This window comes from Electrophorus electricus, chromosome 12 (assembly GCF_041902795.1).
Source record: "Electrophorus electricus isolate QZ-2024a chromosome 12, ASM4190279v1, whole genome shotgun sequence".
NCBI classification, from domain to species: Eukaryota; Metazoa; Chordata; class Actinopteri; order Gymnotiformes; family Gymnotidae; genus Electrophorus; species Electrophorus electricus.
Genome location: NC_137508.1, coordinates 2137798 through 2163777, shown reverse-complemented (window position 1 = coordinate 2163777; position 25980 = coordinate 2137798). Strand labels below are relative to the sequence as shown.

Here is a 25980-nt window from a genome sequence, read left to right as displayed (position 1 = left end):
GCTGATGTCCAAAAATAAAGTCCTAAGGATGTAATGAGCTTCACTCAAAACATTTAATGCCACACTACTTGGAAAGCTTGGCCATAAATTGTACCCCATAGTTACACAAAGCTGTTAAATATCAAGTTTTGCATTTTATTGGAATGGTAATCCAAAACCTCTGCACACAATCCCAGTCACATGTACTTTAAATTTAAAGACCATATGGTAGTTGTGGTTTAGAATGAAACGAGTCAAGTCTAGGGCACATGCACAGTATAAGTCTGTGAGCAACTTAACGAGAAATAAGGCTCCATGCAAGTATGGTGTCTTGACAACACTGCAGGATTCCACAGCAATACAGAGGCCCATAGGAAAGCAGCTAACAGTACTGCTGGTTTACTTAACTTTGTAGTATCAGCATTCAAATGCAAAAAATAAAAATGTAAAAGCTCAGATGCAACCCCAAGATTTGGTAAATTTGGGATATGTGTACAAAGCCAAATAATACTTTTTTTTTCTTTTTTTTTACAGCAGAGACCACATTTAGAGACTAATAAGAGTATTATGTAAGATAATGTCAAGATCCCAGAAATACAATGGCTGAGTGAGTTGTAGAAAAAAAAAAACGATACCTGTTGCACCAACATGCATTTGAGAAGCATTTCAAATTCTGCTTTATTCTGCTCATAATTTAGAGATGATGTAAACTGTAAATGGTAGTTACATAAAGCCCATGTTGAGAGCATCACTTCACATAGTGCTAGTACCATAAAAGGTAATGTTAAGAAATACAAACATATTACCAAATTAAGGAGTAACAAAAGAAGAAAGTAGGAATGATTTATAGGGGAAAAAAATGAATGAACAGTAGGCAGGACCCTCCCTTCTATTAGCAAACTGCTACAAAATATAACCTATCTATAAATTAATATTATTCCTATCATTAACCGTGTTGAGAGGTAGCATGAGCTGTTTGGTTAAAATAAACACTGTCCACAGCTAGAGTCTACCCAATCTGATCTCATTTAACCTTTGAACAATGGTTGTGAAAGGCTGGAGGGTTTTATATACTGCAGTAGTCAATGCTTTCTAATTTATTTGTCAAGATACAGTTTTATTTAACTTTTGTAATGTTATGTTGTTACTAGGGGAATAGGACCACCATAGTTGATTCCCACACAACTTTCTGCATAAAACCATCAAGTTCCACAGTTATGTCCCAGTGCTCCGCACCAGCCTGGCTCTCCTATTTGTCTTTCTTGCTCTCTTTCACTGCCTCTTGGGTGTCAGCCTCAGGCTCCTCTTCCTCAGGCACAGGGGGGAACTGTGATTCGCTGGGCTTTTCGCTCCTCTCTCCTCTGCTCTTACTGAGTTTCTTTGACTTTTGATACAACTCATTTAAGTTAAACTCTCTGATGATGTTCTCCTGAAAATTGATAGGCGTTATGTTTGCATGTGTCAAAAAAAGTTCGTCAATGCAGAATCCAAGATGTCACTAATGCCAACAGACTTTTTCCTACAACATCTTTATTCATGGTACAAAAAGATAACTTCTCAAAACTAAGAAAGGAATGTAAGTCAACTCCACATTATTATTAACACTATCAGCATGTTGAAAACTATCTGACATTAAGACTATATACATCTGACATGCAATTAAAAATTGTGTGTTTGCATCTCACCTCAGTGAAGCTCCAAGACACTGCTCTTCCTTTCTTGTCCACTTGGGGGCGCCTCATGACTTCCTTACCCCCCTGAAAGAGCACCAGTGAGGGCAGTTGCTTGGAGAGAGGAGAAGTGCTAACCTTATACCTATGAAGAGAAGATGGCCAATTTAGAGTCCTAGCAAAAAATGGAATCAGTATAATCTCAAGATCATCTTTAATTGCTTACTTCTTGGATACTTCACTGTAGCGCCCAATGTCCACTTTCCCAAATTTCAGTCCAGCACAGTTGTATCTAGTGATAAGAGAAAAGTATTTATAATACAATGACTATCCAGTTTCTGAAAACTAGAATATTCAGCCGCACAAAGAATCACTCTCTCTATAGCCTTCTCAGTAAAAGGTATGTAATTAGTGCACTATACATGTTTCTGAAACAAGTGATTGGTTCTTACTTCAGTGACAGATCAGCATAGACAGAAGCAAAAGACTGACACTCTGGAGACCAGTTAGCGAAGAACTCCACAATCCATGTTACACGACTATCTCTCTCCAGCTCCTCCTGAAGACCAATGGGTAAGAGATGATTTCCACATATACATATTGGCCAAAAGCACTCTCTAGAATAGATTTTAAACTCATTCTGTTAAACTCAATAGACTGGAACGTATTCTGTCTACTTATTATATATGCAAGTTTGGGAATTTAAAGTCTCACATCTATAGTCTTATCACTGAAATACTTGATGTACTCTGGGCCCATGTAGAGGGGAGGCTTGCACGTCATAAGGAACACTGTAGGACAAAAGAATATAGTATATTAAGGGAAACTATATACTATTAACTATACTAATATATATAATATATACTAAAACAAACATTTTAATTTTATTCCAATGGCTATTCATTGTCTCAATTAGAAAGTAGTATTTTAGTAAGCATTTTAAAGGGAATGAATAATGTGTGAGATGTATGCTATGAAGCATGTCAAAAAGGGTTTATCATGTAATGATACACAAAGTTTTTGTCACAAATTATTGTAACTTCTTTGTAAACTTCAGTAGGCAATATCACTATAAATTATCTTGGGAACCAGTATTACTCTTCATGTAGATTTTTAACCATGTCATTTAACATTATCTGTAATTTGGGACCTGCTACAGATTACGTTATGAATGGGATGCTGTTCCTAAAAAAACATCTCAAATGGTGAAAACACAGTTATCTAGTAATCCACAGTAATCCAAGGTTTGATGCTAAGTCTTGTGATGAAGTGGTGAGTATACCTTTTGTTCCCCAATCAAAATATAAAATATAACCAAACCAAAATATAAGAAATTAGCAATAAAATATGCAATAGGCTGTCTGTGCTTGTTTGAAATTTATTAGCCATCCATGGCTTTTGAAGCTTATTCCTGACTTCTAGAAATAATGTAGAAACAGTGTGGTGGGAACAGGCAGGCACTAGTGGGTTTATCCATGTATGTGCAGTCTAACTATTTTGACAGTGACAATTTCTGTTTAGCAAAACTCTAGCAAAATAGAACTCTAGCAACATAGGTTTAAAATGAAACAATGACTTTGAGGTATAAGTGGAAAATCTCAACCCCATTTCAGGAGAACAATGGTATTTCAGGAGATCAATAGAAGACCAGCTGCCATATTTCTTGGTTGCAAATATTTTGTAATCAGTGACCGCTTACAACCCACAAGCATCTCAAAATCAGTGTGGTGGTGGACAGAGCCAAACCAATAACAGCAATGTCCAATTACTTTTACAATTGTTTTCTGTGTGTGTCCATACTGACCAATGCACAAGGTCAGGTAGAGCAATCCCATGCGGATATCCAGTCTGAAGAACAGAATCACATTGGCCACTTTAGAGAAGAGAATGATGTTCCCCACGTGCTGTTCAACCGTTACTGTGTAAATGAGAGAAAGGTTTACCCAAAGAGATAAGGGGGTGGAAAAAAAGAAACAAATGAGAAACCAACGCAATAACCAGCCCAACAAGCCAAGGGCAACTGAAATTACACCCCACAGGAACCAGATTGCATACAGTAAACAAACTTTTCGAATGGGCCCACCCGCTCAAGTAGTATCCAACTGATATAAGGACTGCTACCTAACTGCAGCAGATGTTGTGTTTAATATGCAGTTGTATTTGTTTGCACTTTAATCCAATTTGTTGACAAGTTGATATATATAAACTACTTTGACCTACAGAGTGGTGCCAGATCGGAAAATAAAGGAATCCAGGACATGACACTTACTCGCTCTTCTGTTCTTCATCATGACTATGGCACTCAGAAACATCAGTATCTCCACTTCTCTCTGTAAAAGAAATAGAATATGTAACTAGAGGGCATATCCAAGTTAAACTGGCATATTGCACTTCAAAGTTGCTTGCTGTAGTTATGAAGCCATCTAGCTATAAGAGACACTTTGACAACCTAGCTAGCTAACCTAGCTACGTGTGCTGGTCTTCAGAGCACATGTACCTGAACGTCTCTCACCGTATTTTTGTTGAAGAGTCAACCAAACAAATGAATGGCCAAGTGACACCTGAAATCTCAACCGACATTCTGTTTTTCTGCTTAGATCCACACTACTCCCCATTAAACAAATAAATGGCTGGCTGGCTCACGTTACCGAGTCGACAAATTACACTCAACCTCATAATAAAGCAAAGGGCGTAAGCAATTATATGACCATCATATCATATATATATATATATATATTCAAAGTCTGTTGTTGGTTTTCTTTTCTAGTAACGCGACACCCACCCAGTCGAAATCGCAGGGATTGCCATCCTCGCGCTGGGTCGAAAGATGTTCACAGATTCCCGGAGTCTTGCGAACCAGCAAAAAAGCGACCGACATAAACAAGGACGCTATGTAGTATGGCTTCAACAGCCATTTATAAACTTGCGGTAAGTGATATAAAAAAGCAAAGAGGGGAGTTAACAGTGCCATGCTTTCAGAAAACAGCTATAAGCAAAACGACGCACCGCAGATGAAAGCGGTTCTCTGCGAGCGAATTTTCAGTCGGCGGAAAATCTCTCGGCAGTTAAAGGGACAGAGGTCACCGCGGACGAAGCGGGACTTGTGCCCGCCCCCTCTCTCCATGTACACGGTGATTGGTGGGCTGTATGAAACGAAGGTGCCTATTGGCTAGGCTTGTGTCATAAAGGAGAGGGCCACAGGAAGTTGTCTCTTCGGAATACTTGTCATTTACCGTCGTAACGCGATAGACAGTTCACAGCGGCAATTCTTCAATTAATAAGATGCAATTTATCTATCACAGTTTGCTTAACAGTATTTTATTGTTGTATAACTATCTCTCCATTTACGATATTTCGGTGTCGTAAGCCAATATGGCAAATGTTTTAGATTGTGACTTCTTTATCTAAGTGATATTAGGCATATTACGGTAAATGCTGAACTACACGGACTATACCAAGTACCGGACTATACCAAGTCACCTTCATTAGGAAGAGCGTCAACAAACTATTAGAATAACAAGCTGAGCACATATTCCCTGTTCTTTGCCATGACAGAAATATTCTCATCACTCTACAGCCAGAGTGAAACTCAGGGACCTTCGGGACCTTCCGGGATGGGGTATGGACCAGGGAAACCCCTTCCACCTCCGGTACCCCAAAATACGATCCACATGTCGGTGTCGATTCCACACCACTTTGTGGACGACGGGCCTCAACTCAGAAAACCAACTGCCATGAATGAACCGTTTTACCTGCTGCGGGAGCTGCCAAGTGAGTCTCTTTTCTTTTATTGTTTCCTTCTGTGTTGTTAGATTATATTATCCATAATAATTCACGATAATAAACATATATCATTGTTTTTGATCAGTCAAAGTCGTTTAGCTAGCCAAATAGAGACAGTAAAACTATGCAGACTATAGCCAAATGGTAAGATTTTGTCCTATGAAGAAGTGATATTTAAGTAGCCTTTTGTTAATCAGTCCTTACTTATTTTATCCTAAGTGGAGAACGAGCTGACTGGAAACACTAATCTCATCACACATTACAATCTGGAACACGCATTCAATAAGTTCTGTGGCAAGAAAGTAAAGGAGAAACTCAGCAACTTTCTCCCAGAGCTTCCTGGTAAGTATTCTGTATGTAAGGACATGAAGATTAACCTGAAATAAGTTCCTGAATCCTGGAAATCCCGGGGGGGGGGGGGGTGTCGGGGGAGGAGGAATCATCCTTTCTCTGTTCTGTTGACTGAAAGGATAAACTTTGATTGAGCACCTTGGGTTGTTTCTTGTAAATCAAAAGAGGAATTATTCTGCTTTGTTCAAGGTATGATAGACAATCCAGGTGTGCAGGATGGAAGTTCTTTGCGCTCCCTCATTGAGAAACCACCAGTGTGCAACAACTCTTTCAGTCCTCTTACTGGAACCTTGCTCACTGGGTTCAGACTACACACAGGCCCTGTAAGTGTGTCTGTGTATTTGTGTAATTTAACAGGGGTTTTTAAAAAAAGTCTGAATTTAAGACCTTTGTGTTAGCTAGACTACTTATTTCCCATTGCTCTGTTTGGTTGCATTCCCTGATACTGTCTAGAAGTGCATGATTTGAAGCATGCTGGGTTACACTAATTATTTAGACAGTGTTCCTTCAGAAGCTGAATTATTTTCTAGTACCCCATTTTTCAGTGATGATGACAGCAGTAGCAACAACAACAGTAATAAAGTAATAATAATAATACACTTGTATGTCTTTTTTTAAATACTTGCTAAGTGCTTTACAGAAATAGCAGTTAAAATAAACTGGAATACAAAGAGCAAATTAACTGATAAATAAAGGGGCAATAAGGCAAAAAACAGAACAATACAAATTTAACAACATGAATGTCTAGTTAAAAGTAATATGACATGGATATGTTTTTTCACTAGCTTGCAGATTTTCAGTGACAGAATTCAGGTGCTTGGGGATATGGTGACTAAACGCTGACTCTTTGCTTTTTGGCTTTTGGGGTTTTAATGATGACACCGTAGTACCTTGATTTGACAGACTTAGGTGGAATATGTATTACAGTCATATAAAAGAATAAATCCAGAAACATGCTGGTTTCTAGAGCTGGTATAATGTAAAGCCTCATTGTAATATATTAGTATTCTGGCAGCATTGTAAACATTTGTAGTTCCAATATAGATTACAGTAATCCAGTATTGGTAACATAAAAACATGTATAGGTTTTCTCTGAATTTAATTTCATTATGGAGTTTATGAACAGTTGAAATAGTATCTAAACCATTTTTGAGAGTGCACCAGAGAGGCCAACCCTGTAAGGGTTGGAGTTAGCAAAGGATCTGGAGAGCAGTTTCAGCGTATAAAGAGTGAAATACATTTGGTAAGATCAATAGCAAACCTTCTAAATGTCATTCATAGATACAGTGAGTCAAAAAGCAAATCAGATTAGCTCAACTGGAAATCACAGAAATTACATTTTATTTTTTATTTATTTTGTATTTTTATTTGAAGAATGATTTTACATATTTAAATTTCTCTCTGCCTGTAACATTTCAAGCTTCCAGAGCAGTACAGACTGATGCACATTCAGCCTCCAAAGAAAAAGAGCAAACATAAACACAGACACCATCGACCTCAGGATCCCTTACCACCAGGTAACAATAATCTCTCCCTCTCTCTCTCTCTCTCTCTCTCTGCCTCTCTCTCTCTCTGCCTCTGCCTCTGCCTCTGCCTCTCTCTGCCTCTGCCTCTCTCTCTCTCTCTCTCTCTGCCTCTCTCTCTCCCTCTGCCTCTCTCTCTCTCTCTCTGCCTCTCTCTCTGTCTCTGCCTCTCTCTCTCTCTCTCTGTCTCTCTCTCTGTCTCTCCCTGCCACCCTCCCCCTCTCTCCCATCCTCTTACCACCAAGTAATAAATGCGCAGGCACGCTCTTTCACACATGCACTTAATACCATGCTAAATTGCATTACAGTGTCAGCGTTGGTGCAAGTGGTTCAAAATGTCTTACCCTGTGACATTTGATGTTTGTTTTTTTTCTTACAGAAACACCCTCAGACTCCGACCACAAGAAGAAGAAGAAGAAGAAGGATGATGATCCTGATAGAAAGAAAAAGAAGAAGGATAAGAAAAAAAAGAAGGTTTATAACTTTGTTTTAATATCCAAAATATGCAGGAACATATTGATATAAACACACACATGCACGTATATTCTAAAGGTTTTACTATTTCTATAATAGTATTCATGGAATATGTTTTGCTTGTCTGTGCCCACAGAGCCGCCATAGCCCTGATCATCCAGGAATGACTGGCTCGCAGCCCAGCAGTAGCAGCCTCAGATAGGAGCAGATCATCCAGGAGAGAGGATTCTTTGTAAATAGAATTGGATTAACAGTGGTTGTGTGTGTGTGTGTGTGTGTGTGTGTGTGTGTGTGTGTGTGTGTGTGTGTGTGTGTGTGTGTGTGTGTGTGTGTGTGTGTGTGTGCGCGAGAGAGAGAAAAGCAAGCAAGAAAAAATGAGCAGTATTGTCATGTGTTTTTTGCTTGCTTGTGTGTGCATGTGTTTGTGACTGAGACAACTAAGGACAATTGGCAGCAATATATGTATGTGTATTTGTGTGTTACATCTGTTTATAACCATTCAAGTGCCTCTGCATTTTTATTTATGGTATACTAAATCAGTGAGAAATACACTTTATTATCTTTTTGTAGTTATAAAAATACTTCATAAATGTACTTTGTCTTGACTCATACTTTCACTTTTTTTTATTCATTTTAAAACATATTTTACAGCAATAAGCCCACTACAGTGCAAACAAGAGGCACTATGGCATCAATGAGTACATTGATTCAAAAATAAATCATAATACCAGAAAATAACCTGAACACTGTATTTGAACACCAGTGATGTTTACACCATCTGTAAAGGCACTTATGATTAAATAAGGACATGTAATTAGCAACTCTGACATGATTAACTTTACCAATAGATATAGATGACCTTTTCAAAGAAAACAGTAAATTTCCCTAAAAGGCCTATGCCTGATCTATAACCCCATTGTTATTCAAAGTCCAGCCTGTCAACACTGTGTTGGTCACATGCAAACAAATTATACTTTGGGGTGTTGGTGCAGAAAAGCATGACATTTTAGGTCAACAAATAAAAGTAGGTATGTTAGTCTTCAAATAACAAGAATGAATAAGCCCAATGAATTTACCAAATGGTGTTGCGATACAGACTGGTTTTGTTTGTTTCTAGAACTTTAACAGGAAAAAACATGTTTCAAAGTTTACTGCCCATTTCTGACTTCCTAATTTATTAAATAGCATAAATGAAAAGTGCTCAGAAATACCAGCAGACAAAGGAGGTGTGAAATGGTGCTTTTACAGCAAATCTACGCTTTACAGATTAGTACAGCAGTTCTTGACTAAAGGTTTCATGGGTATGATGTCATTCAGTAATACTGATGATTTAGTGACACACTAGGTAGTACTAGCGCAGTGTTACTATGCTGAGGCAAAAGAGAAAGCCAAACCACAGCTACAGTCAAACACTGAAATGATTCATGACTTACAGATGTATTGCACACAATAAAACAAACTAAGACACACACACTCTTTCTGTACAAATATTAATAACTAAATGACAATTTATTAGAAATGAGTTACAAATGATAAACACATACACTCTGTTCCAACAGACTACAAATGAGCCAAAATGGTTTAATTGTCTGTAGGGATGCGACTAGAGGAGGTAGTTTATAATGATACCAGTCTGTTAGCACAAAGGGAATTCATTGGTTTTGTGAAATAAAAGATTAAATCCAGTTCTACAAGATGCTTGCATAAGAAAAACAAATTTTGTTAGGTCCCTGAAAAGGACTGAGTGCTAAATATTAGAGAAAGAGTTTGTGACAAATTATGAAAGGTTGGGGGGATGGGATGATGATGATGATGATGATGATGATGATGTTGTTGTTGTTACAAAAGCCTTAGCTAAGGTGTTGAAGGAGTTGTTTTTTTAATGTTTGGTTGAATGTGGGTGTGAATTTGCATTTGTCTAGATTTGGTTTAAAGGAACAAAAAAAATCTTTTGTCTTTATCATGAATCACATTTTACCATACCACTGCATTTTACTGCTAACTGACATCATTTGGAGCAAACCCATTGCTTTGGAGTTTCACACGACCATCTTCTAATTGGTTAAGGACAACCATATCCTGTGCTGACTGGTCCATCACTGCTTTATCCTTCAGTTTCTCCTCTTTAAGAAGTTGTCTGCGGTGGTAGAACAGGTATCCCGGCAACAAGAAACCAGCCAGTGAGAAAAGAAGGAGGCCAAAGTTGATCTGGTAATTGAGGAGAAAGACATGAAGGCTTTGATGCAATTAATCAGTTATAACCTCAGTCAGTCCATTAAGTAACCATGTTTGCCTAAAAAAGATATATGTAATTGTGCATATGTGTGTCTCACCCAGTAGGGGTCTCCTTTGAGTGGTCCCAACATGCAGATGAAGAGTGGTTGTTGGAGAAGTGCAAAAACAGCACTCACTAAAGACTGCAGGCCTGTCAGAGTGCCAAAGTGGTTTGTGGGATACCTGACCACCAAAAAACAGAGTGGCATCTTGCTTATCTTTTAGAATTCATTGTTCACTTATATATAGGCCAAGTTACTTAATAATGAGGGATGGACAATTTCTGTGCTGGACAACTATGAAGTCTTAAGTGTCTTCCCTTTTCTAATATGCCTAATTCGGTTAAGTGACTAAGTATCAAGCCTTTCATGAATAAAGTGTGCCAAAGCAAAATAAACATTAAAATGGGGAGCACCAAAACCCACAGGGCTCAAACTGCCCCTGTCTGTCATAGTGGTTCCTAATTCAGGCCCTCCTTTAACCAGAATGTAACTGATTCAGCTTTGCTTATTACTGAATCAGTGATGCTAGGATAGATGAAAACACTAAACCAATCCAGGCCTTGATCCATCTCAGCTCCCAACATACAGGAACCAAATCTGAATGCCTGAATACTTGAATGGGAGCTAGGTTATTGTAAAAATGTGCATTGTCTTGAGGACTAGGTTGAGAAAGTGCACCATATGGTGCAGATATTCCAGGAGCAAGAGATGGAATTTCCATCCCAGGGATTGGAAAGGGAATAGGTCAGATAGGTTTTTGAAACATATTGGGAGTTCTTACTGAAGCTGGTAAATTTTGGCATCCAGGAAATGCAGGTACACGATGAGATAATGACTGGAAGAATACTCACACAGCAGCATAGAGTCCCCCACAGCAAGAGTGAATAAAACCTCTTACTGCAGTATGAAGAATAAAGGAGACCACCTATGATAGGGAGGGAGGGGAGAGAGAGAGAGAGAGAGAGAGACACGTTTTTTAGTAGTGCAGAAATTTAAAGGCATATGAAAACTTTATGTGCTGTTTCACATAATGTCAGACTTGTTAAACATGCAAGTCTTCTACATCAAAATACTGGCTAGTGACAACAGGAAGTTGTGTAGGTGTATCACCTGTATAGGCAGGTTGTCTATTAAGCATATGATGCCAAAAATGACCAGCAGTAAGTTGGTGAAGATAAAGGCTCTGATTGCATTGGTGAGTTTCTGGATCTTTCTGACTCTGCCAGGGGCCCTAATGTAAAATAACTGTGAGTAATAAAATTACATTTTCATTAAAAGAGGTTAGATTAAGTCCAACTGGGCTGCAGGGTTTCCTTGTGCACCCCTCTCTCTCCCTCGCACTCTTGCTCTCTCATCACCTTTTCTCTCCATCCACAATAACTGTCTCCTCCTCACACTCTTTCATCCTCCAGTCCATGATGTAGCCAATAAGAGGGCAAGTCACCAGACACAGCAGCTGCAGAGTACCAAAGATGGACGAATAGAAGCTCACTGTGGAAATACACAAATGAATATCAGCCTTGGAGGAACACAGCAATTTTTGGCAGGTCCTTCAGAAACATGTTACGCATTTTCATGCATAATTAAAGAGTACAGAACAACAAAACTGTCTATGTTGTCTTCCATCTTGGGTGAATGGAAGCAAGTCCTGAGATTCTTCTTACCTTGTTCATCTGCCTCTTTCATCAACTCTGCTGGTGCTGGAACAGACGGAGATAGAGGGTAAATATGTATATGTATGCATACGTAACAGCCTATTCAAATCTAATCACATTTATTTATAAAGCACTTTTTACGACAGATGTTGTCACAAAGCGGCTTTACAAATGTCCAAGTCCAAGCCCCCATTGAGCAAGCCCAGGGTGACAGTGGTGAGGAAAAACTCCCTAGAGCATGAGGAAGAACAATGGTCACCACAATAGTAACAATTTTAAGAGAAAAATAAATAGTGATAATAAAATTTAAAAAAACAAAAATAATTAATGCCTAGTCCGGTTTTCTAGTCCTAATCTTGCCCCGATGGTGTGCATGTGTCAGAAACCCATCCCACAATAGAACGTCCATCAAGGGCAACAGAGAAGTAGTTGGTGGGGGTGGGGGTGGAGGTGTGGTGGGCTACAGCCTATTGTTTTGCTTTGTCGAGTGGCTTAGAAGGCAAAATCAGGTTTGTTACATCTTCCACCATTTGTGTAGTTCAAGTTCGATGGGAAAATAGGTTGGGAGTCTTGATGATGTTTTCTCATTAGAACATTAGGACTACAGTTGGACAGTTCTCAGACAGGTTTAGTTAAGATATTCAGCTGGTTTTTGAGCAAAGTTACTATATGACACTTTTTTTGTCATTCAAAATTTGCTGGATGTTTAATATAATGCAAAAGATTGGTATCATACAAACATTTAAACAATTGTCTAAACAATTTTACACTCTGAGTTCTCTGAGACTTTAATAGTAGAGCTATTTAATCATTTGGTTATTTCATACAACAGTTGCAAGCTCTTTAGTTACTCCTGACATTCTTAATCTGTGCAGTGTAACCTGCATTGTATGATTAAGGTTTGAGATTTGCTTGTGATTAATCCATGTCTGATGCAACATTTCTTTTACAAATCAACCACATGAAACAACAAGACTGAATAGAATACTCACGGTCATGGTCGCCATGGGTAACCAGGAATTCCAGCATCTTGTTCATGGCTCCCATATAGAAGATAATGCGAAGTTGGGTCATCGCCATGATGATTAAACTCCACAAAAAGATGGCCGAACACACAGAGCGGCTAAACGGCGGTGGACCTGAGTAACACACACACACACACACACACACACACACACACACACACACACACAGGTCAAGTCTGAAGTGTCTCTCTGTCAGGAAAAGGCAGCATATTGTGCAGTGACTATATGTTCTTCTGCTGGTTTTGCACATTTGTGTGCAGGTGTGGGGGTATGACACTCACCCTGGTTCGGTAAAGCTGCTTCACTACTCTGTACGCAGTTGTCAGAAAGCTGTTTTTTAGTCATCCCCTGCTCTACAGTGGTCATATCACTGTAGCTGCAGTCTCCTGTCACAATGTCATCCATTACTAAACCTTTCAGCTTTACATTTTTACTGTCAGAGAGAGAAAGAGAGAGAGAGAGAGAGAGAGAGTGAGTGAGTATAAACTGGGAGAGTTTACATTTGATATGATTCAGATGGCCCTGTTATGAAATATGTTGTTTAAAGTATTTTTTTTTCTTTTTCTTTTTGTTGGATGTAATACTGACATGTGGTTGATGATATTACTGAGATAACTGTGTTGGATATATTACTGACGTGTAGTTGATATTACTGCGATAATTGTGTTGGATATAATGCTGACATGTAGGTGTAGTTGTAGTTGATATTACTGAGATAACTGTGTTGGATATAATACTGATGTGTAGTTGATATTACTGTGATAATTGTGTTGGATATAATGCTGACGTGTAGTTGTAGTTGATATTACTGAGATAACTGTGTTGGATATAATACTGATGTGTAGTTGATAATATTACTGAGATAACTGTGTTGGATATAATACTGACTTGTAGTTGATGTCTTCAGGGGCAGGGAAAGGCTCCACTGGCCAATTAACAAAGCAGTTGAGGAAGACCAGACAAGCTAAGCCCGCCCACACCCAGAAGATCACATGGAAGGACACACCCATGTCATAGATTAGCTAAAAAAGAAAACAGAATGTATTACCAAAAGTAATTTAAAAATTACTGTGTAGGTTAGTCTGTCTTTTTGATGTTGGGCTAGAGCTTTAGTGCTTTAAGGGGTCTAATGATGTGCAGTGTTAGCGCTTTAAGGGGTCTGATGTTGTGCAGGGTTAGGGCTTTAAGGGGTCTGATGTTGTGCAGGTTTGGTATTTTAAAGGGTCTGGTGTTGTGCAGGTTTGGGGATTTAAGGGTTCTGATGTACAGGGTTAATGCTTTAAGGGCTCTAATATTGTGCAGTGTTAATGCTTAAAGGAGTCTGTTGTTGTGCCCTGTGCTTTAATGGGTCCAGTGTTGTGAGGTTAGTGCTTTGTGTCCTACCTTTACTCCTGGGAATGTAACTGCAGAGGAAGCATAGGAGCCAATCATGACCGAAAGAATGGTAGAACGTGCATTCCCAAACATGTTGGCGAGCTGAGATGACAAGTAAATAGGATACATTATTGAGCTGAAAGCAGAGAATGACTCTAAAATAACACCAAAAATACCCTGCTGCCATGATTTTTATGCATGTATTTCTGTATTTAGACATGCACTATGAGTTAGTGGCCAGTAGAAGGCACTCAAATCCTCCCAGTGGTGAAATGGGGAGCCAGCTTGCAGTAGTGACTCTTGAGACCACAGCTGTGTCTAAGGTATGTTTCCCACCTCTTCCCATAAAATAATTCTGTTACTTTCTCTCCCTCCCTATAATCAGATTGAAAAAATACCCTGTAATACACAGAAAAAGATATTCCTTGTGATAGTAACTGTTACGTACATGAGTGATGTCAATCCTGCCCTTGAGTTTATAACTATTTAAAATAGAGAACCCCTAATGACACTCCTGATTGAGAATTTCACTGTGCAACTTCAGAATCTACATAAAATTTATCTACTTCCCAGAAAGGGAAATCAAAAGATGTAAAAGAGAGAAATGCATCTGCAATGCAGCAAATTTGGGCAACCTGGGAGTTGTTGTTGTTGTTGTTGTTGTTGTTGTTGTTGTTGTTGTTGTTGTTGTTGTTCAGTGCATGTACATGAATGTTTGTATTGTAATGTGTTGTAGTCTTCTTTCTTTCATTCTTTCATGTTTATTTATTTATTATATATTTAATTTCACGTATGTCTGAGACATCCAGACAAATCTCAATACGGACAAGCATGTGTACACATTCAGGTCACCTACTCAGCTTGTAATTCTTTCCCCTTATATGTCTCTGTGTTTATACTACCACTGTTTCCCTCACTACTGTTGTCCAACACACACACACACACACACACACACACATACACACACATACTCTCTAAACTGCATAGTCTGGCATAGAGACTGCCAAAAAAGGAATATGAGAGTGCAGAATCATAAATTAGGGCACAAGGGCATATGGGGTGACTGGGGTTTATAATCTCAGAAGTTTTGTCAACCTACTTATATTTTAGGTGTATATCTCTGTTTGTTTTTAACTGTTAACATTATTCCGTGTTAGTGTTTTCAATAAACTAAGAAGAACCAGATGCAGGATTCCAGGAGGAGGGACAGAAAAAAGACTGAAAGTAAAAAATGCAGAATGTTGGAAATGGAAAGATATGCCTCAGGAAGAAGAGCAAATGAAAACTTGGAAATGGGGGGAGAGGACCATGTGTCCTTGTGGACTCAGGAACAGTGGGCATGGCTGAGATGAGGGCGTGAGATCAGCCCTGCTCTCTGATTGGCTAAAAGCATTATGCCAAAATTATAAGCCTGGAAGCAGAGCATGTGCCTCAGCAAGGTGTTCTACCAAAATACACCCAGACTCATAGACACACACACACACACATACACACACATACACACACACCAAAGGTCTCAGTGGTAACACCTTACTCACCCAATACGGCTTTACAAATTACCACAATTCTTGCAGGCATGCTGGACTGATACATCTTAAAATAACAAACTACAGCAAATTCATACTACTGATGTTCTGCTATTAATAAAGACTGAAGTATATGTCATTTTCACAGGTTGTGTATATGAATAAGAACAATATGACTTTCACTTATGATTGTTAGCATTGTGTGTGTGTGTATGTGAATGTGTGTGTGTGTGTGTGTGTGTGTGTGTGTGTTTATCTTACTGTCAGTGAAGTAAAGGTCAAACAGATTCCTCCAAAGCCATTGAATGAGACAGCAATGAAGATGAGGGCAGATAATACTGAGGGAGAGAAAGGTAAACAGGCTTTTGTATAATGTTTCAAGATCTACCTTTTACTATATTGAAAAATATACATCTAGATACTGTATATAAATGACTATAAGCTTGGCTTCTTAGATCATTGCTCATATGTAATGCAATAAGCAGCATTTCCATTAATGTTTATATATACTTTGGAGGATGTAAGCAGGACATTATCTTCTGTGACATATTCAGTATACAGTATACACACGCACACACACATACACACACACATTCATGTACACTGACCTGAAGGATCATATGCTGCCACAGCAATCAAGACCATGGAGAAGGCAAAACAGGTACTGGAACAGATTGAGTGGTACAAATGGCCCAATTCATGTCTAACACTTGTGTAGCAATAAAGGCTGGTTAAAATGGTGCCAATCCATTCCATATATATGGTGATTATATATATATATATATATATATATATATATATATATATATATATATATATATATATATATATATATATATTTAGCAGAGAGACTCATTCAAACATCTAATCTATATCTGGCAATGAATGTACAGCTTTGAAGTAAAGTGATACTAGGCCTACTACTGATTAGAAAATGTATGTTGTTGGAGGTAAAGGTTAAGTACAACTGCAAACTTAGAAAATGAAATTCAGAAACAAATACCTATATATGTCTGATAATGAGATAGTAACAAGGAAATCTGCCTGTAACCTTTTGTGTGAATCATAAACAGAATGACACTGAAAGATAAATGTGATAGCTATATGTTTATATAGCTTTCTATTATAGCTATAAGTTTAATATGAATCTTATGAAGAATGAGAATGTAATACATCTTGTACCTGCCTAGAAGCCGAAGTGGACGTGGCCCATATTTGTCCATCAAGATTCCTAATGGCAGAGTGGCTGCACTGATGATGAATGAGCCAATTGTAAAGCCGAGATTTAGAATCTCCTCCTGCTCCACACAGCTGAGCCACACCAAGGTCTCCTCTGAGCTTCCATTAACATGAGCATCTGTTGTGTTTTCTGTCAAAGAGGGAGGCAGGTCTAACCAAATATTCTCAGTATCTGCTGGCTGTCAGGTGTAAAGTCCCCAACACTGCCTTTATTGAAACTAATGAACTGAACTATACATTGTGGAGATGGCACTCAGTCAATCATTATAAGAGTCAGTACAACACTGCAGATTTTATAACACCTAGCCCACCTGGACATATGAGTTAACATATTTAAAAGTATGATTTTAAGTTCCAGTTGGCCACACCGGTTAAGCCATACACTAGGAATGTCAGGGTACCTGTGCACAGGTGAGAATAGAAGCCCTCATTCTTGAGCATGATTAACAGTGACCCCCAGCCCAGCAACACAGCAGAGAAGAGCAGGTTCTCTATTACCGCTGTCACAGCCATCCACCAGCGCCTCCTATACGCCACTGACAGAGATGGCGCCATGGCCTGGGAGACAGAATGAGAGAGAGAGAGAGAGAGAGAGAGAGTTATTTGTACTCAGTCACCACTTTATTAGGTACAGCTGTCTTATATACTCATTTATCAAAAAATAATAATAATAAATCAAAAATGATTCATATAGCACTTTTTACAACAGTCGTTGTCACAAAGCAGCTTTACAAATGTCAAGGTCCAAGCACCCAGTAAGCACACCAGTGGTAACAGTGGTGAGGAAAAACTCCCTAAGAGCATGAAGAAGAAACCTCGAGAGGAACCAAGACTCAAAGGGGGGGGGGGGGGCATCCTCCTTTGGTGATTACTGGACAGCAAAACAATAAGAGAAATAACAAAACAAGCAAAGAAGCACAACAGAAATGCACAACCGAAAAACAAAGTGTTTCCTGAACCTTTACACATGACAGTGTCACTGCGTTGAGAGTGGGCTCATGCTCAAGAAGCCACTGAACTGAGGTTCTGTGATCAAAGACTGACCATCAATTAAAAACTGTGTATTCTAACAGATGGGATACATACTCTAAATGTGCCCTTATAAGATGGTTCTGATGAAGTAAGTGTACTGTAAGCAGATGAATCTGACTCTCTCAGGCAGATATAAAACAGAGTAAATTATTCATTAATTGGCTCCTTCACTCTGTAACTGAGAATATGAAAAATATACATAACATGGCTGTTCCAAGCCAACTGCTGAACCAAGTTGCAGTATTGTTATTGTTGTGGATTGTAGAGAACTGAAGAGTACATGTCACCCTGCACTGCTGATACCTGAAACAGGCTTTAGTGTACAGAAACACTGTGTCACTGCAAGGGCAGCGACACAAACCTCTGGCTAAGTAAAGAGCAGCGCTAACCACTGGCTGCACTGTAACACTCTAGCCATCTTACACTCTGTTATGTAAATAATGATTGATAACAATGATAACATGAAGCAGATTTTACTATAAACCTGAATATTCTACTGCATTTCATGAGTAATGTATCTGTACATTGGTTCAAAATAAACTAATGATGTGTTTCAGTATTGAAGTGAATGACTAATCCACACATTCAGAGATGTTTAACAAGCAGAGTGTAAAATGTAGTTTAACATATGCATATGCAGTAATGCATTATAAATAAAACTCCAACATTCAATAATGCAATAAGCTTAGAAATGCCCAAGAACATTCTGGGAGAAAGGAACCTACCTATAAATGTATTTTACAATCCTCATGGGATACTCGTGTATGTAAAATGGCCATTCCAAATCAAGATTTTTAAGAGACATGTCCAAAGCTACACCATATTGTTTCTACAATTCTATATTCATAACATTAATCATTTACATTTACACTGGTAAGAGTTGACCTAAACCAAGCAAATCTGTAGCCCTTTCTGATCTATGGGCTATAAAACAGTCACACGAACCAAAGTGGACTGCCTAGAGTCAGTCCTTTATTCAACACTCTTAATTTATTCTCTCACGTATTTCTCACACACACTGACACACACCCACACACAGATGTTATGCTGTCCAAGTAATTGATAATCTGATAATCCCACACTCATCTAGGAAATCAGCAAAGAGGATGGCTATTACACTAAATGGTTATTACCATTGATTGCCGACAGTCATGGTTATTGTGATGATGAGAACAGACTAATTCATTTATTGTTACAGTTTGGCTAGCACCTGATATGGGACGAAATGCCCAAGGATAAAGAAATGGAAATAAATGGGGAGAATGGTTGTGTGCTCAGTTGTAATTGTAAGTTGCTTTGGATAAAAGTGTCAGCTAAATACTGTAAATGAAATGAAAATGAAATTAAATGAAGTAGCTATAATTGAGGGAAGAAAATCACGAGAAGAAGCACTGATTAGAAGTGACATATTAAATCAGTTTCTCTTTGAGTGTTTTTAGAACATGATACCATGATTAAAGCTTTTTACAGGTCATTTTAATTAATTGGAATGAAAGTAATTCAAAGACTGTTCCTCTGTTATCTGCTTCAGAGTTTCTGCAAGATCTCCGAGGGATTTCTAAATATATGTATAGACATATTCTAAATACATGTATATTCCTCTTTACCTTAACTTACTTCAACCATCTTCAATCTGACTGCTTTTGAGTTTGCATACTATTAAAGAACTACAGCATGAACATGTGTTTATAATACATTTCATCTACATCTTACTGTTTATCTGTAATTTAGTGGATTGACAGACACATTAGCCATAAAACTGAAAATTGTTCATATTAAATATGTGTTAAGTCATCAAACATCAATTACATGAAATATGTAATGACGACAAAAGTACTATTGTCAACAGCAATAAAGAACACAAAATGGCATCAGATGTCGAGCGATAAATGCTGAAGACACTGTGACTGAGATTGGACAGCAGGTCAACAGGTCAAAAGCCACTTCCCAAAGTAAGTGATGACACTCAACACCAGATATGCCACACACACAACCAGCTGTTTCCTTCAAACCAACTGCAAATGCATAGTCAGCACCCCGCTGGCACTATAGTGTGCACACTTCAGTTTCCTGCATGATGTAACCTGAGAAGGTTCTGAAGCCATTCAACTCATATGCACACAATTATCATTTTCATTCATTCATTCTCTCTCTCTCTGTATATATATATGTGTGTGTGTGTGTGTGTGTGTGTGTGTGTGTGTGTGTGTGTGTGTGTGTGTGTGTGTTTGTGTGTGTGCGTACATGCGTGCGTGTGTGTGTAAGTGAGAAGTTCCTTAAACTTCATGAAGCACACTTTTCCTCTTCCCTGACATCTTTTATTTTTTATGAGACTACCTCCACTTTAATTTTAGTATTTCTGAAATATTCTTCGCATTATATTTTTTCTAAAGCATTAGTCTGATTATAAATCAAATGCCCAGGCATTGTGTAAGCACCAGTATAGACATGAACGGTATGTTTGAGTAATTACAGACAAATGTATTAAATAATTACAAAAATTCAAATGAAGGTGTTGTGTACTACTTAATATACTCATAAAGAAACATACCTTATATGCAGAGGTTAGAGGTCAACTTGCGCACTTAGTATAACTTAGTCTACAACCTCTGCAAGTGCCATGTCCATAATCCCGTGAAGTTTCTCTTCAGTTTTTACACACACACACACACACACTTTTCATAGAGATATGAAAAGCAACTTACCACTCTCCTAAAGATAGTTATTTAAAGCAGTGAAATATGAATTATTCCTACGAGATGATATATTTTTCCGGTCAGGGCGTCTGGTCTGATCTATATGTTATTTGCTGTTTGTTCTTAAAATTGAAACGATTCACCGCTCTGCACAACTACACGTGACAGTCGGTGAAACGTAGGAGACTCTCCCCCTCGTCTGTCTGCTTGCACGGTCTATAAATGGCTCCCCCCTCCCTGCCGATTTACACTGAGCGCAATTTATGGCGATTTCTGCTGGTCAGGGGGCTTGTCTGACTGCTGGGAGGCTACGCCCCTTCAGACCGCGCTGACGTCCCAAAAAACATTCAAAGGCAAATAAACGGTATTGCTGAAAATAAACAGGACTAGTCCTACTAAACAGACGATTATGGGACAAGAGATTCGCAGCTCATGTGCCATTTGCCCATCAAACCAAAGCCATGATTACTTGTTAAATGACTAAATACCGACATTTTTATAATAAAAAACATACAATACATACATTATAATACCTATCACTAATAGATAGTATTGTTTATTCATTTAGTTTTTAAATTTGGTGCTCCATAGACCATAGAGATTTTATTTTTAACTTCTGCCTTCATGTGTTTAGTCATTTAGACCGAAGGTATTCAAAAAAAAAACAAACAAACAAAAACTCAACGCGCGCTGTCTACAGTCGTCTGTCCAAAATCATCCTATGCCCACTCGCGCTGCTTGTGCTTCGTAGAAAGAGATCGGTATCATAATTTAAGCCCAGAATCTGACTGGTGTCGCGTCTACTCAAGCACCCGAGCCATAACTTTTGATAAGCCATAGAGTGCCCCTATCTGGCCAACCTGTGTAATTACATCTGTGTGCAGTGGCCATGCATTAAAACTATTAAATAGCAATAAAAAAATAAAAGTAAAGATATGTGCAATTAATTTTATTTATTTATTTTATTTATTTATTTATTTTATTTCTTTTTATTTTATTTATTATTGTGCAATGAAATTTATTTAGATATGTGCAATGAATTTTATCTATAATTGCATATGAATATCAGTGATAGGAATATATATATATATATATATATATATATATATATATATATATATATATATATATATATACACTTAAACAATAAGCACAGTGATTGCTATATAGATTTACAAATGATAACTACTCATGACAGTTAAAATGCAAGCATACAACTAGTTCCAGAGGAGAGCTGTTAGAATGGTTTTTGTTTACAAGGACTGGTCACGGAAAAGAAACTGTAAAGCTGGGAGAGGTTGGCCATGGATTTTACATCACAGAAGTGCAGGTCTATGAAGAAAGGGAGCTAGCAGCCAGTGTCTCTGCACATTGTACTGACGTAATAAAGAGAGTGTTTACAGAAAAAGATGTTTAAAAATTGAATTCAAATTGAATTTAATTAATAACCTAAAACATAAAGGACCATAGAGATTCTGCATCCTTATAAGATGATCTGTGTACAGAGCAAGGGCCTGTGCAGGCTTCTGAAAAGAACTCTGGGTAATCCAATGCAGACCTCTGTGTAAAGCACATCATCTCCCCACCAGGTACAGAAAAACAACCTCATGAAAGATGAAGTAAAAATTTTTTTTAAAGAGGGAAAAAAGAGAGAAGTCTTCTGCTGAAATATAATGGTGCCAAGCTCCAGCTAGTACAGGTATTGAATATCAATTTGCATATTTTGAATTGTCACGGAATGCTCCCGCCCCTCACGAGTCACATGGTATGGCCCGCCGCGTGCAGGTGGACTTTACGTTTGTTGCCACGCCCTCCATGATGGCACGCACCTGCACGGGGTTATCTTTGATTGTATGTCTGTTTATTTAAACACCAGTCAGTGTGAGTTTCATCGTTCGTGTTAGTGTAATGTTAGTGTCAGTGAGTGTGTAGCCACTGTTAATATACCCTCACGTTTGTATCATTTTATGTTGTCGTTGTCACTGTTTATGTTATTTGTGTGTGAGTGCCACGAGTGTCCTTTATGTTTTGTTATTAAATGCTTCAGTTCGTCAAGGGAGTGTGTGCGTCCTGCTCAACGTCCCGTGGTACTCGCGCCGTGACATGAATAATATATGGTTTGGATATAATGGATATGGATTTCAAAAATTAGCATGTAAAAGAAGGTGGTGCGATTACATAAGCATTCCTGAAAACTGTGTTCTCAAGTCTGCATTTTTATTCTTGAATGAAATAGAAATTGTCAGCATATAGAGAAATTTAGGAATGCCAGTAAAATGCAATGTAGTTCTATCACACAGATAAGCTCAGAAGGGCATAGGATAAAGGACTTTTCAAGTTTGATAACCGTAGCCTATAACATGCAATAATATACATTCTGTCATGTCTTTGATCCTCTCATCCTTTGATGATTCCAGGCTTTATGCACTTAGCTAACCACTGAGCCACAGTTTGACACAGGATTACAAGTGAGATGGGCTCTTCTTTATGTGTGTACCACTAGAATGTATTATCATTCTTCTTTTAAAAGTAAATAGATTAACAATTAAGATCCTATATCTGTATATCTCTACTGAAGAACTATTCATTTACACCAACATGTGCTTGTTTTCACCTTAAAGCCTCAATATACTCTAAAAGGTCTGATAGTAAGAAGCACTACTAAAGTCATTATTATGAAACAGCTGTCACGAATAGGTCATTATGAATATTTTCATTACCTCCATTTTTACACATCACACATCACACAGTGAAAGTGGTTTCGATAGCTTTAAAACATTATTATAGTCAGGAAGAAAACCTTACTGTCAGCAGGGAGCAGCAGAGTCCATCATAGGCGAATCACAGTTCACAAACCAGAGGTGTAGGTGACAACCCCTCCCACCCAAAATTGAAATGAAACATACTCCACTGGTACAAACCTCAGCTGCTGCCTTACCTTATGACTAATTCTATAGTTAAGACTCTCCCCATTACCTCAAACTTAATTTCTCATCTTAATTCTATATGCATAACCAGAGGTTGGCATTATGGTACTTGTATTGCCTCTGTTACACTTACAGTTACTTTGATAGAATTAGTACTTTTCTAAATATAATATTAACTCATTGTCTAGTTAGCATATAGCATCTGTCCACATGAAACACGCTGATATTAGTGAAAACTAACACTGAAAAGTTTCGGTTGTAAAATACACTGAAGGAATGTTCGTTCAGAAACATAACTTCATATATGTACATATATTTTTAATCTCAAGTCAGCAGCTCTGTCAGATCATGGTTAAAATGGACAGAATGGAAGATATAAGTGTAAGTGTATCACTGAGATCAACCAGCTGATATACACCACAGCAACAGTGATCTTTGAGATGCTTGGTTACAAAGAACAGTATCCTCAATCATCCATCCTTCAGACCAATAGCATAAGTTACGATAAAGTGTGGGATTTACCAAGGAGATGCCCTGTCCCTGTTGCTGTTCTGAATCCTGAACCCCCTCAGTTAAATCAATCAACCAAGAGTGGCTACAGATGCCAGCTACAAAAAAAAAAAAAAAGGCCACCTCCTCTACATAGAAGACATCAAGCTGTAAGCCAGAAGTGAATGAGACATCAACTCACTAATACATCTCACAAGGATATACAGCAACGACATCGGAATGTCATTCAGACAAGATAATTGTGATCAGATGTTTACAGTCAGCGGGAATGTAGCTAGAACTGAGAGGGCAGTACCACCAGTAAGTAACAGTAAGTAACAGATGTTAAGGGCAGCTTCAAGTACTTTGGAATCCCACAGGCAAATTGGAATCATGAAGAGGCCACAAGGAAAGCAACTACAGCCAAGTACATACAGAGAGTGAGAGTTTTGAAAAGTCAGCTGAATGGGAAGAAAAAGATCAGGGCTATCAACAACTATGCTCTAGCACTCCACTGACATAATAAGCTGGTCAAAGGAAGAGATGGCACTCAAGCCACTGGCACCAAGAAAAGGAAAGTCCTCACAATGCATGGAGGCTTTCATTCCAAATCCAGACTGTACACTAAGTGGAAGGAGGGGGGCCAGGGACTATTGATTGTCAGAGCCACTATCCAAGATGAAATAACCAAGATCCAGGATGATGGCCTGAAGTGATGAAATGCTTAGTAAGTACCTTAGACAGCAGAAACGAGGAGGAGCTGGAACTATCATGGGAGGATAAACTCCTGCATGGCCAGAGGAGGATACCCCCCCCCCCCCCTTTGAGTCTTGGTTCCTCTCAGGGTTTCTTCCTCATGCTCTAGGGAGGTTTTCCTTGCCACTGTCGCCATTGGCTTGCTCCCAGTGGGCTTGGACTTGGACATTTGTAAAGCTGCTTTGTGACAACATCTGTTGTAAAAAGTGTTATATAAATACATTTTTATTTGATTTGATATACCTCTGGCAAATAATGGAAGTGGCTGATATGGAGAGATCCTACCAATGGCGTGAAAAAGATGGATTGAAAGAGCATGGAGGCACTAATCATGGAATCACAAGAACAAGCTCTGAATACAAGATCAGCAGAGGCTGGGATATATCACACTAGGCAGGACCCCATGCAGGCTGTGCAAAAATGTCCCTGAGACAATCCAGCACATAACAGCTGGATGCAAGATGCTAGCAGGCAAAGCATACATGGAACGCTATAACCAAGTGGCTGGCATAGTATACAGAAACATCTGTGCTGAGTATGGGTTGAAAGTACCAAGGTCAAAGTGGAATCACCCCTGAGTGTGATGAAGAATGACTGGGCTAAAATCCTATGGGACTTCCAGATACATATTAACAAAATGGTAATGGGTAACCAACTGGATATAGTTGTGATGGATAAAAAGAAAAGATGTGGAGGTGAAAGCAACAGTAGTTCCTGTAGTAATCAAAGCACTAGGGGAGAATGGCTCCAGCACATCCCAGGACTAACAGCCGAGAACCCCGTCCAGAAGAGTGCAGTCTTGTGAATAGCTAAGATACTATGCAGGGTTAGGGTAAGCTCTCAGGCCTCTGGTAATAGACCACCTGGAGGAGGGTGAACTGGGAAAAAAATAAAGAAAGAAAGAAACCACTCCAATTTTTTCTTAAATCAGCATCTCCACATGTACAGCAGCCATTCCATTCATGTGTTTGTTGAATTCCTTCACAGACACACCTCATTCTACTTAATAGAATATTAAGGTACTCACATTAACAAAATCCTGTTCTAATGAGCAACAGTATTGCCACTGCTGCTGTCATCACTATTCTCTTGGATGGGAAAAGCAGTGCTAGGACTACCCAAAAGGTAAGTGTAGTCAAAATACAGCTACAGACCACGCCAAAAGAGTTGAAAAGAAAGGTTCTTAATGAGGAAAAGAAGGGTTC

At 38.6% G+C, this 25980-nt stretch overlaps 3 protein-coding genes across 4 annotated transcripts; 1 reads left to right on the top strand and 2 right to left on the bottom strand.

Moving 5' to 3' along the window:
• Positions 1-114: 114 nt before the first annotated feature.
• On the bottom strand, positions 115-4728 carry tmx2b (thioredoxin-related transmembrane protein 2b). The gene is made up of 8 exons (XM_027000494.3): positions 4432-4728; positions 3919-3979; positions 3454-3567; positions 2364-2440; positions 2102-2208; positions 1876-1941; positions 1665-1794; positions 115-1408 (listed from the first exon to the last, which is right to left on the bottom strand). Exons 1-8 carry the CDS (start codon positions 4618-4620, stop codon positions 1229-1231), a joined length of 924 nt encoding a protein of 307 aa, XP_026856295.1. The 5' UTR covers positions 4621-4728; the 3' UTR covers positions 115-1228.
• Positions 4729-4896: 168 nt separating this feature from the next.
• Positions 4897-8374, top strand: med19b (mediator complex subunit 19b). Its single transcript, XM_027000497.3, has 6 exons — positions 4897-5420; positions 5652-5774; positions 5973-6106; positions 7204-7300; positions 7686-7780; positions 7917-8374. The coding sequence occupies exons 1-6, from the start codon at positions 5198-5200 to the stop codon at positions 7980-7982; spliced, it is 738 nt and encodes a 245-aa protein (XP_026856298.2). The 5' UTR covers positions 4897-5197; the 3' UTR covers positions 7983-8374.
• slc43a1b (solute carrier family 43 member 1b) lies at positions 8038-20827 on the bottom strand. 2 transcript variants are annotated; one of them, XM_027000482.3, is made up of 15 exons: positions 20613-20827; positions 17277-17433; positions 16819-17005; positions 16245-16300; positions 15898-15974; positions 14120-14212; positions 13625-13758; positions 13018-13169; positions 12704-12850; positions 11721-11756; positions 11415-11547; positions 11167-11287; positions 10908-10981; positions 10114-10237; positions 8038-9988 (listed from the first exon to the last, which is right to left on the bottom strand). In XM_027000482.3, exons 2-15 carry the CDS (start codon positions 17428-17430, stop codon positions 9779-9781), a joined length of 1698 nt encoding a protein of 565 aa, XP_026856283.2. In that variant the 5' UTR covers positions 17431-17433; positions 20613-20827; the 3' UTR covers positions 8038-9778. The 2 variants fall into 2 exon arrangements, with proteins under 2 accessions (XP_026856283.2, XP_081580301.1); XM_081724175.1 differs by lacking the exon at positions 20613-20827 and adding an exon at positions 20459-20602.
• Positions 20828-25980: the final 5153 nt, after the last annotated feature.